Source organism: Sceloporus occidentalis, unplaced genomic scaffold, assembly GCF_023333645.1.
Source record: "Sceloporus occidentalis isolate IW3139 unplaced genomic scaffold, rSceOcc1.0.p SCAF_4, whole genome shotgun sequence".
Classification (NCBI taxonomy): domain Eukaryota; kingdom Metazoa; phylum Chordata; class Lepidosauria; order Squamata; family Phrynosomatidae; genus Sceloporus; species Sceloporus occidentalis.
This window is the reverse complement of record NW_028316984.1, coordinates 52,494,741-52,507,575: the sequence shown is the minus strand read 5'-3', so window position 1 is coordinate 52,507,575 and position 12,835 is coordinate 52,494,741. Positions and strand designations below refer to the sequence as shown.

The 12,835-nt window shown below is 38.2% G+C and overlaps 1 protein-coding gene across 4 annotated transcripts in view; it reads right to left on the bottom strand.

Annotated features, from left to right (window-relative positions):
• LOC149313881 (origin recognition complex subunit 4-like) overlaps positions 1-12,835 on the bottom strand; it is a 47,749-nt gene that overhangs the window by 15,292 nt on the left and 19,622 nt on the right. For all 4 annotated transcript variants that reach the window (XM_089520064.1, XM_089520062.1, XM_089520061.1 and 1 more), the window contains 6 exons: positions 11,561-11,651; positions 10,455-10,530; positions 9,708-9,793; positions 6,019-6,067; positions 4,433-4,584; positions 3,000-3,173 (listed from right to left, as the gene is read on the bottom strand). In XM_089520064.1, coding sequence (XP_089376190.1) covers positions 3,000-3,173; positions 4,433-4,584; positions 6,019-6,067; positions 9,708-9,793; positions 10,455-10,530; positions 11,561-11,651 — 628 coding nt within the window. The remainder of the gene's footprint in view (positions 1-2,999; positions 3,174-4,432; positions 4,585-6,018; positions 6,068-9,707; positions 9,794-10,454; positions 10,531-11,560; positions 11,652-12,835) is intronic.

Here is a 12,835-nt window from a genome sequence, read left to right as displayed (position 1 = left end):
AGCGCCTCGTAATCCCTTTTGATGTTCTGCAGGCTGTGTCTTGCAGTATCATTGGTTCCCACGTGGACCAAAAGGAAGGGGTATTGGTCAGTAGCCTTGACTAGTCTTGTCAGCCTCTCTGTCACATCATGGATCTTTGCCCCAGGAGACAACACACCTCTTGAGACATCTTCTCAGGCCTACAAATCACTGCTTCTGTACCCCTCAGCAAGGAGTCCCCCACTACGACCACATGCCTCCTACGAGGTTTAGCAGCGGCTGTTCCCTTAGGTGGGACTCTCAGGCGCGAGCATATGCGATTCCCCCTTACACGGTGGTGTGTGTGTGTGTCCCAGAACAGATCCCTCGCGTAAGGGAAGGGAGCACTGTAGCTGTTCTAAGTTGTTCAATACAAACTGGTTCAAACTCCACTCTCCTGATTTATTTTTCCTGCTTAAGTAGTCTGCTGTCAAAATCAAAGTTCCTTTGAGATATACTGTAGTTAGAGTGAGGCCATTTCTTTACCCAACCAGAATTTTGGTGGAAATTTTTAGAAGTTGTTGGAATCTTGTTTCCCCCATGGTTGCACAGATAGGATTTCACGTTTAACACCTGTACAATGTTTTTTATTTTGCTTGCAAAATTTAACATCACTAACCTAACTGCCCCCATCTCTAAGAAATAACTGAGGATCAAATTCTCTATAATGTTGTTCTCCATCTTGAACTTTTGATATTATACTAATTCAAGTGCTTCATGTCTGACAGGGCTGCATCTCCCATTGTTTTCAGAACATAAAGAAAATAGAATAAACTCAGTTGAATTTCAGACAGGATGGCAACTGTTCTTTGCTCCAGTCTGAATTTGATGTTGTATTTCCATTTCCCTCTTGATTTTGTTTTTTCACAGTAATATGAGATATCTGTCCTTTGGTCTTTTTAATTCCTGTTGACCTACTTGAAATACCAATTTGTCTGTAGTTACGCCTTCCCATAAATGACTGAAGAGAAGCAATCTTTCTGCTACCAGTAGTTCCTTCAAGTCAGTATTGGTATCTGCCACTCCTGATGGAATGACCAGCTCTTCTTGGTTATTGACCTTCTTGTTGCCTAAACTAGAATGTTTCCCTATTACATTGCCCTTTGAAATTTCTGAGGTCCCTTTGTTTATGAGAAATGCTTCTTCCTCAAAAGTAGTTTTCTCCCCTAAAATTCCTTTTTTGTTTCTTGTCTCTTCCTTCCACTAAAACATTCTCCTCAAATAACAATTTTCCTTGAAGGGAGTTTTTACCAAATTAGCTCCTGACTTTTGGTCAGCCTCCTGATATTTTAACCTCAGGGATTGCTATTTTTCTCCAATGGGGCGCATGGTACTTCTCTGTCCCAATCTGGATCCATTTTCTTCTTTTTTTTCTTTAACAGTTTCCTTTTCAATTTCATGTTTAATTTCCTTCAACCTAAAGCCCAGCTACCTACAGTTTAATCTTAATTTTAGTGTTATAGAACAAGAGAAAACAGAGATGCTCAACCAGCTGGCAAGGCACAAGAAGAAAAACTGAAGGGAAGAGAAAAGCAGGCAACAATTTAAACAGATCTGTAATGTTGGTCTCCTGCCTTGGTCAGCTGGTGTGCAGGAATATCCCAATGGTTGTGGATTGGTCCTTCAGCTCTCCTAGGAATGGCTGCTTTTCAAAGGAATCATATAAGAATACCTTCAAGACGTTTTCTCTAGATATGAACATATGGAAATGCTTAGAAGTCACACCAAGCCATGGCTTCTGTGTTAGACCTGGCTTGTTATTTAGCCATGAACTATAGTTTTTTGTGGGGTTTTCAGGATATCTGGCCATGTTCTAGAAGAGTTTCTTCCTGACATTTCGCCTGCATCTGTGACTGGCATCGTCAGCATTCTCTGAAGATAGCCCGAAAAACCCACAAAAAGCTATGGATGCCGGCCATGAAAGCCTTTGACTCCACATTAGCCATGAACTGTTTCCTCATATTATCACATAATCCTATGTTCTCATTTTTGTTGCTTAGGTTTCAGAATGGGCCAATGGTCTTTTTGATACTTTCTGCTCAGGAACATAAAGTCAGAGCTTTGGGCAAAATTACATTGTGTAGAAGAGCAATGGGAACAGAAAACGATTTTACTTAGAACTAATCTTGTAAGAACTTCAGATACATGTTTGAAAAATTTCCTTTATGAGCTTTCAAACTGATCAACATAATAATTTATAGTTTTTTGTGGGTTTTTCAGGTTACGTGGCTGTGTTCTAGAAGAATTTATTCCTGATGTTTCGCCTGCATCTGTGGCTGGCATCTTAAGAGAATGATGGCATGGAGGTGTGGGGTATATATACTGTGTGACCCTTGGTTCAGATGAAGTGATTTACATGGTAATTTATGTCTTGGTCTATTGGTAAATGGCAAGGCCCCAGGGTGGGAGGATATGTGAGGAGTATTGTGTCTATTTACTTAGTGATCCATTGTCTGCTGATTGGGTGAAATGCAAATTCTGCCTAGGCCAACTTGATGGTAGGACACTGCTGAATAGGGTAGCATGTGATGCAAGGGCAATCCTTTCATGTTATAGCCTGTTCAGCAGTGACCCTTATCTTCTGTGTGGCCATTTAAGGAGTCTATGGGGCAGCCATGGGAACCACTGCACATGCCTACAGTTGGATCTATGCCATGAATTATTATGCATTTGTAAGCAATAATATATAGCCTGGATATTTCTTTTGGAAATAAACTATCCTGCAGTTTATTTGAAGACTTTCAGAAAAATATACCAGTGGGGTAAAATCCAACATACTGCTGAAGGCATTCACAGATCTTTCTTCCACTCTCCTCTGAAGCTTTCTGTGCCACCGATAACCAGTGGTCCAACACCAGTGATCCACAGGGGTTACAGTACACAGAGAAATTGCTGTTCTCCCAGATCTGCTGTTACACCAGTGGAAATCTAGTACTAGCTAGTATCCAAGTTCCTTTAAATTCTGCTTTTATTTCAATTACCTGGATGTTCTTATTCCATTTCTGCATAAATAACTTTTCTGGGAATTCTGGAGGAAGTGATAACTGCTCTTTACAAATATTCTGATATTTTGTGAAATCAAAAGGATTCACTAGGTATATTTGCCTGTGGGAAAATCTTGATTTCACTCTCTTCTCCATGAGTTCTAGAATATCCTAGTAAGAAATTACAAATAGCATTTTCAGTTTCATCATTTCATGTAAGAACATAAGACACATAATTCCAAACAAATATTTTCAATAAATGAATTCAAGTTATTGTTCTCTAGAGCTGTCAAGTGTAATTTTGAGATCAAGTACAGACTTAAGGACAATTCACTTGTAAAGCTAATAAAAGATTTAAAATATTTTTGAAAGTACTTGTACACTTGTCTTTGCACTGTTGAAAAGCAGATCATAAAACTCTTGGTTAGATTTCAGCTTATCAGATAAAAAGAAAAATTACTTATACAGCCGCACCTCCTAACTCGTGGATCTGAGGTCCAGGCCCTTGAATATCTGTGGAGGGGCGACCTCTGCTATTTTCAATGGTCTGCACCCCATTCAAGCCGATGGGGCTTGAATATGCACGAGCCTCCATTTTCGTGGGCTGAGTCCAGAAAGGATTCCCTGCAAAAATGGAGGGCCAACTGTAGTATGTATATCTCTGTATCTAGAAATTTCATTGTACAGACAAAAAAAATAGGAAAAGTGAAATAACAAAAGAGAGTAAAACAGAAATTCACAACCCAGTTATTAAAGCAAAGCTGTGGCTACTGGATAAAAAAAACCTTTGACAGAGAGCCAAATTTTAACTTAGTGCCAAAACTGGGGCAGTCTGGCCAGTCCCAGTCCATGGGGAGGGCAGTCCACATTCCAGGAGAGAGAACTCAACAACCAGAGTTCCACAGCCAAGAGCAATTACAAATTCCATTAATAAGCCAAATAGATTTTTTTCCCTTTGGGCTTTTCAGATCTCCCTGGAGAAGAATTTGTAGTTTGCAGGATTTCCTGTAATTTCAACTGAAGGAACATACACATGAAAGTGTTCTTAGCTGTGGCTAAACCAATATCTTAGGTTTCAGTAACAAAGGCAATTCCCAATCCCTAAAAGTCATTTTAATTTCCCTTGACAAGGGTCTCTGGGCAAATATATAAAAAAAGTATTTTTAGAATTCATTTTGTGAATTTACATTTGCTGATGGTAGCATGTGTTGAAGATCCAGTGTGGTGTGGTGGTTTGAGCAATGAACTACAATTCTGAAAACAAAGGTTTAATTCCTGCTTAGCCATGAAAACCTACAGGATGACTTGGGCAAGTCACATATCTCAGCCCCAGAAACCCCTATGATTGAGTCACTATAAGTCAGAAATGACTTGAAAACAGACAATAACAACAACAACAACAGAGCATATATTGGCAAAAAATATCTTACCAATCTACAAGTAAGACCAATGACAGCTATAGGAGTCTGTGCTGACTGTGATATGTCAAAGAGGTTATATAGCAGAGTCTGGTTCCTATGATGAACGAACAGATCAAATTCATCTAATATAAACAGCACGGGACAACTATGGGCACGGTCACCTAAAACACAGATAAAATTGAGAAATATCATAATTGTCAACAGGGTTTATCTGTATATTAACTTCTTACATATGCATGTTACCAAAACTTTTATACACATAACCAATGTGTAACTTCCAATTTAACAAAACATACAATTCATTGACAAAAGGGAAAGCTAACATGTTCCCCTTACTGTAACTTATTCAGAAACAAACTAGATCCTTCCTGTATAGCCTCATCTATTAAAATTAGTTTTCACAACCAATCAGCTAAACAAACCTGACATTCTAAATGTAGCTCTAAAGATGCAATATATGAAACCACTGTAAAATTTATATGTTAAGCAGTATGTTTGTCCCTGATTATGGAAAATTCAGATGTAGAAAAACTTAAGGACCAATGATGTCACCTGGACATCAGTTATGCCAAGTCTGTGGAAGACTGGGTGGGGGTGTTAACCAACCCTCATAAATTTATGTTCCTACTCCTAAACTAGATGCAGCGTGGCTTGAGTGTTGGACTACGACTCTGGAGACTAGGGTTCAAATCAAATCCTTGGCCAGGGAAACCAACTGTCACACTCACTCAGCTTTAGAAGAAGACAATGGCAAACCCTCTATGAACAAATTTTGCCAAGAAAACCCTGTGGTAGGGTCAACAATCTGGCAACAATTTGAGGACACACAACAATAACAACTCCTAAACTAATCACATCTTATTTTTAAATATGCTGAAGACACGTTTATTCCAGTTTGCAGAAAATTCTTAGAAAGTTTCGTACAGCATCTGCTGTTCTTTACTCTATAGATCAGGGGTAGGCAACCCTTTTGAGCCGGGGGCCGAGTTGATGTCCCTCAGACAACTGGGGGGCCGAAGCCAAAAAACAAATAATTAAATAATTTTTTAAAAAATAAATAAATAAATAAACCGGGACAAATGTAGGACAAAATTTTCAAATGGAGGTCACTTTTTAAATAAAAAATGGAGGACACGCGAAAAAATTTGCTGATTTTTAAAAACATGTTAAGATAAATGCATGTTTCTGAGGCTTCTATAGACAATTGCCCCACCATGCCACTTGCGTGAGACGCCAAAGGCCCCAGCGGCAATCGGCGGCAGGACCGGGCTGGGGCCGGTCCCAAGGCCTCGCCGGGCCGCATCCGGCCCGCGGGCCGCAGGTTGCCTACCCCTGCTATAGATTAACTGTAATTGTAATTTCATGTGTTTTGCACTTTTGTAAGCTGCTTTATGAGGAAGTCTTAGCAGATCAAGTTTCCAAAATATTACTCAAAGGAACACAGGAAGCCCATAATTTAAGTTCATGTAACAGCCCCCCCCCCCCAGTCTTTGCCATTTAAACTGCAATCTTTTTCCTCCCCTCAGTAAATTGTGACATATGCAATGAGTCAGCCAAACACTATGTCCTAATTTTCTCCAAGGAAAAATATTTACCTCTTTTCAATGCTTCCAAAAGAAATGTGAGATTTTCTGCAAAACTACCCTAAAAGAGAACAAAGTGTGAATGATTAACAGACTGCATGTAACAAGTGGCATTATTTCAGAGCTTCTGAACACAAAATGCAATGAAACTAGCAGGAGTGAATGAATTGAACCGTTTGGAAAACCCAGGACCGTCTCCACTAAAAGAATTAGGCCAGCTCTACACATTAAAACTAAGCAGAAAAGGAATATACACTTTCTTTTCTTCTGCTACAACTAAATGAAAATTCCAAGGCCAAGCATTAAAATTCCAAGTACATTCGAAACTCATACCTATCTATGGAGAGTATGCAGATATTACAACTGCATGTACTAGCCAAAATAAAGGCATAAAACAGGAGGAATTATGCAGTCCATCAATTGTTAAATTGCAATTCTCAGCAGACCTACCCAACAAAAGAAATGGTGAGGAATGTTTTAAGCAACACTGAGAATGCTGTTTAATTCCAACCCCTGCCTAAATTCAATTGTACATCCACAGAACCACTGTGAACCTGGTATGTTAACACTTACACTCACCTCCACTGATTTAACGTAATAGTCACAGGTAAAGATGGGGGGAGACAGAAAAAAACTAGGTAATCGGTTTTTCTGTGCATTTTCTACAGCAAAATGAGAAAATTAAAAAATTGAAAAGAACTGGATTATGAATATGATTAGAGTGAGCCCTCCACATTAGCTGGGATTAGGGGCACAGGACCTCCGTGAAAGTGGGAAAATGGCAAATAATATTTTTTTTAAAAAAACACCACTTTTTAAAACATAAACGATCTCTAGGTCTGTGGTGGTGGACCTATGGCACATGTGCCAAAGCAGGAACACGCTGTCCCAGGTCTTCAGCTGCATCCAGAGAGGCAGCTGAAGGCCCGGGAGGGGGGTGCAGGGGAAGAGGATGAACAGGTGTGCGCCTGTTCTTCTTCTTCCCCCTCGCCCTTCCCTCTTGCCTTCAGATGTTTCTGGAGAGGCAGCTGAAGGCCCAGGAGGGTAGGGGAAAGAAGTCACAGTCCAGAAGTGCTGCCCCCAGCACTGGGTAACAACCGGTGCCAGAAGGCCTTTTAATTTGGGCTCCTGGTCCCTAAAACGTTCACCATCACTGCTCTAGGTCCTCCAGCGTAACTTTATGGTCAATTTCTGGCAGAATCATGCTGGAGAACCCAGAGATTCCTAGAGATAATCAAGGAACAATCAAATCTACAAATGTAGTGGGACAACTGTATTTATTATTAGAAAGATGAAAATGTTAAAGACAAGGAGTTTATTTCCCCAAAATTATTTCTACCACTACATTAACAGGAACTTGTTTATTTCAGTTAGTCTCAAAGGTGCTACAAGATCTCTCTACATACTGATTCTACAGACTAACCAGCTATATCTTTGAATTCTACAACTTGCTTACTTTAAAAAGTGTATACTATCTGACTGGTGCAATTCCCGATCTTGGCTTTATTTTCTCATTTCTTTTTATGGGAATTAGTGTTTTCTGTTTGCCTAACACAATGGAAAGCAGGAGACAACTAAATAATTTTCTTTGTTTTACTGATAGATTCTTCTGCTTCTATTTTTAAAAATATTGATTGATTGATTGATTGATTGATTGCCTTTACCTAATAAACTGATAAAACCAGATCAGGTCCTTGTACTGGCAGACAAAGGGGAATGGGCCAATGGAGAGATCTGAGGCACATTTTTCAAAAGAAAAAAAAAGATGTTGTGGAGGAACCATGCCTCTTTCCGAAACTACCTTTGTAAAATAAAATAACTTTTTTTAATATACCAAACATGATAATTTTACCCCAAACCTAATTATGCAGAATACATTTTGATCTGAAAGTTTAAAAAGTGACACTGGGGCAAAATAGACCAGCGGAAGGAGTGGCTTGAAGCGGACCCTTCTGAAGACGGATTGGGATCACGGCAGCCACATGCCACAGCCCCAATCTGCCTTCAACCTGTTCAAAAAAAGGAGCGGCAAAGAGCCACTCCTTTTCAGCCAGCAAAAAGCCGGCTTTCCCCACCCCGCTGTGGCTAGAGGTCGGCTTTAAAATGCTTAGGCAGCATGCGACATATAAACACCACACCGCCAGAGCACCTTGAAGCTGCCCATGTGTAAACCACCAGGGCGGTGTCAGGTGTGCAGTGTCTAAACACCGTGATCCAAAGCCGCCTGCATGGAGGCGCAAAAGGACCGTCTGTTTCGGCCCACTGTGTCTATAAAGGGTGCTCACTGTTGGTGTGCACCTTCAAGTCATTTTCAAGCTATGCCGACCCTACCAAGGGGTTTTCTTGGCAATGTTTGTTCAGAGCAGGCTTGTCTTTGCCTTCCTCTGAACCTGAGTGAGTGTGGTTTACCTAAGGTCACCTAGTGGGTTTCCATGGCAAATCAGGGATTTGAACTCTGGCCAATGGAGTGGTAATCCAACACCCAAACCAACACAACATGCTATCTCTCTAATATCACCTTTTCGATCTTTTCAAAACTTTTTAGTCCCCCGCCAGAAAAAAATCCTAGGAAAATGTTTTTTCTTCATAGCTTCAATTTTTTTGACCTCAAGTTCCTTATAGGAGAGTGGCCAGATGTCCTAATCCTAAAAGGAGGATAAGGCTCCACAAAATGTAAGACATTCAAGATAAAAAATGCAGGACATGACAAAATCAAAACTCAAAACACTCATATAAATATAAATGCATGTTTCTTAGTGAAGCTCAAAATGGAGGACATTTGGAGAGAAGGCTGAAATGTAGGATATGTTCTGGAAAAGGAAAGGTGTCTGTTTATAGGTCACTTCCTCTTGAAAAAGTTATTGAAAAACTCTTGGAAAAAAGGCCTCCACTGAGCATAAAACAATCCAGGAGCCTTGAAAGCGTTGAGAAATTGCCTTCATTCTCTGGGGGTTCTTGCAGAACATGTTGGGAGCACCTACAAAAAATAACAAATAAAAAAGGGAGGCAGGCAGGCCTGAATTTTCCACATCACTGCTTCAATGTGTCAATCTTAGTTAACAATTGGTTTTCGGTAAGAAAAAGCAGGTATGAGTTGTACCACTTTTTCAACCTTCACATATGAAATACATGAAAGCATGTCTTTCACTCGAGGACAAAAGCATACACATTCAGGAAACATTATGGTTGTCTGGTTTCTGCTCCCTGTACCATAAAGTTTTTATTCCACCCTCATTTACATCACCAGCTCTCTGGAAACCTGACAGTCTTAATTTTCAGTTTAAACATGCATGGTATATGGCACTCTCAGTTTTTTATATTAGTATTACACTATCAAGATTTCCCTTAATTAAGATGCAATTGGAGGTGGAAAAATTTAACGTAAATGCCAACAAAGCTGTTTTCTATTTCCCACAGATATTGTTGAATATCCTTAGCTTGTTTTAAGTGATCACCCATTTGTACTGGTAAAAATTCTTGGCTGGCTTAGATAAAACACTGCAAAATACACTTCAATCCCATTGCTACCTTTTAAGAGAAAAGACTGGAAAAATAATAATTACATTTTACAAACTCTTCAAACTATTGTATGGTTGTACAATAATGGAATGTAAGATACAACTGTATAATTTATATTCACTCTGGAAGTGTGCCGAAACATGAACCAATATACTATTAAATATAGTTTATTTTTTACTTACAAAAACTTTATCTCCAACTACATTTTCCAGATTCAGCTGTCTTGTGATCTCTTTAAGAGCAATTTTATCATTGGTCTGTAATAATCCTACAAAATAACAGCAAGTACATTATAATATTCTAGGCTGTGCTTATATTTTCTATAAGCCTAAGCAAGTATATGCAATTTTATGACAGTAGAGGAAAGCAGATAACTTATGTTTTTAAAAACAATAACACCATGACAATAAATTTTAAACTTATTTTAAATTTTAAAATTTGAACTTGTATGCTGCTTCCTTCACTTTCTTGTTTCCTTCACAGATCCTGTTTAGAATATGGCTGACCATCACATCTGCACCCAAAAACTATGGTTTGCACAAATACTCTTCTTCACAATAGTAAACCATGATTTACAATTTTCAGAGGGCAAGTACAAAGCACAGTTTGTAGAAAGCATAAATTGATGGTGGTTTGTGCTATTCTTTGCCTAATTCACTCTTGGCACATGGCATACTTCCATTCCTCTAAATTAATGTTTAGAGTACAGGAACTTTATCTGTGAATGAACTCACTGAGATAACTAGTCTATCATTTTTACAAAGCTGCCCTATATTAAGGTGGCATTATGGAGTTTCTATGCATAAGTCAATCCCTGATACCATGCTACCAATATATACTATAGCATCTGAAATCAGGGTTAAATGGCAAAATGCAATAAAACCATCTCAAAGTATATTAAATTTATGACAAAATGCTTTATTACTTACCATTTAAATGAACCTGCAAAACATTGTCCCTTACTTGTTTTACTTCCATGAGTTCTTTTAAGACGTGACATGTTAACTATAAAGAGGAATGCAATTTAGTGGTAACAGGAAAGCACAGTAAATAATATGTCTTACACCACATGCTTATTATTTAACTTCAGGGTTTAAAAATAAATAGGCCTGCCATAATAAAAGAAATTACTCTTCATATGAGAATGTTATTCACATTATAATTCAATGGAGAATGAATCCTAACTTGATCTTCTAGTAAAGGAAAGGCAAAAAGGACTGCAATCCTGGATAACAAACAAAAGGGTGGGGGGGGGGCAGCTACAGAAATTTTTGTTGATGTTCCAAAAGTACCTCTGCACATATTTATGGAATCATCCTTTGAATTCATATGGATTGCTTTTGATAAAGAACATGCTTTTAAAAGATTTTAAACACAAACTGAATGCCAAACATTTTTCATTGTTGTATAAGCTATTACTTCACAAATTTTATAAGTGAAAGATTGAGGGCACGACACAGAAAATACAGGTATTAAGGAATCAGAACAAAGGAAGATCAAGAAAACCAGATTGATAAGTAGCAAGAAAAAATATCCATAGATCTGTCAGATTAAAAAAAACGTAGTCTTTGTTTTTCACTCAGAAAAACCAATTTTACTGAAGGTAGTGTAAGAGGCACGGGAAGACAACATCAGCAACTTACTTCTGCTCAAGCTAGAGTGTCCACACCACCACAAAGCCATCTGCCCTGATAGTACTGTGGAAAGGATCCTGATGAAAGTTTGTGTGTACATATACTGTATTTTTATTACTTTTAAACAATAAATATTATGCATCCTTAATTAGCCAAAATACATAAAAGCAAATGATTCAGAAAACTGGTTTTCCTACAACAGAACAGTCACTAACCATACCAGATTTAAAAACTATGGAAACAGTGAACTAAAGCAAACACATTAGTCAGACAATAGTTTTATTAATAAAACTAATATTAAAATAAATAAAATTAATATTACATTATATAATATTAACAGATATGTTTTCTATTCCCATAAGGCTCAACATGTAAAATCTCAATGGAATGAAAAATAATACCATTGTCTTTCCTGACCCCCTGGGTCCCACGATGAGTACAGAGTTGCTTTCACCATGAATAGCTGTTTGTTTTAACAGCTCAAGTAATTGCCTGTGGGGAAAAGTACATACACTAAGCTTCAGAGGAGGAAGTAGTTGGGAAAATGTCATATTTAATAGCAACTCAGACAAAGAAAAATATAGTAAAAATTTGTTTAGTTATTGTTTGCTATTATTGTTTGCATTTTAGTATGTTTGTAACTGTTTATGTTTAATAAGTATGCTTTTAGGAAATATGTAAAACTGAAAGTAACTAAGTAGATTACCATACTACACTCTTATAGTGCTGCTATTCCAGTTTTACTGCTTTAGCTGTCTCCTGTTGCATTGTGGGGCTTGTAGTTCAGTGAGGCCAAAGAGCTCTCTGGCAGAGAATTCTAAATGCTCTTCCCACAACTGTAAATCCCAGAATGCAACAGGAGGCAGCCAGAGCTGTTAAAGTGGAATAGCAGCACTATAAGAGGGTAGTGTGGTAATCTCCTAAATCTCAGCAAGGTAAGTATTATACTACAAATACAAATAAGTTTTGTAAAAACTATTAAACACATCACCAGAATTCTACATGTTGTTCTCCCACACTGGATGAATCAGTATTTATTCTATATACGGTATGCATAATGTCATTGATTTAAGATATTTTAACTGCTAACATGTAACCATAAGAAAACTACTGGGAAACAGAGTACTGTACATCCTCATGTATAAGTCTAGAAATTTAGATCAAAAAATTGACCCCAAAAACCTGAGTCGACTTATCCACGGGTCAATGTAAGTACTATATCTTAACTCTTAAATAAAAGAAGGAACCAACCCCTGGTGAAAAGCAAAGAGTATAATCTGTCTTGGAAGCACTGGTCCCCTCTATTCTCTCATCCATCCAACCTTAAGTGTAAGCACAAAGAGCTTTGTCTGCTGGAATTTTGTAAGTTTGACAGTGTTTTCTTTGCTTCATCCTTTAGATCATTTGCTATATGCTCCTAACTTTTACCCTCGACTTATCCATGGATCATAGCAAAATCCATAATTTCAGTCCCAAAATTTGTCCTTGACTTGAAGTTGACTTATAGTCGAGTATATATGGTATGTTGTGTTTTGCCTTCTATCCCATAAACTTCCCCAAAACGTACAGGCATACCTCAGTTAACAAAGCCTCTGATGAAGTGTTTTTATGACCAGTCTCCATTCTTTCCTCCTTGCCCTCTGTCCAGCCAGAAGTTTTTTCCTTCTCACTAGCAT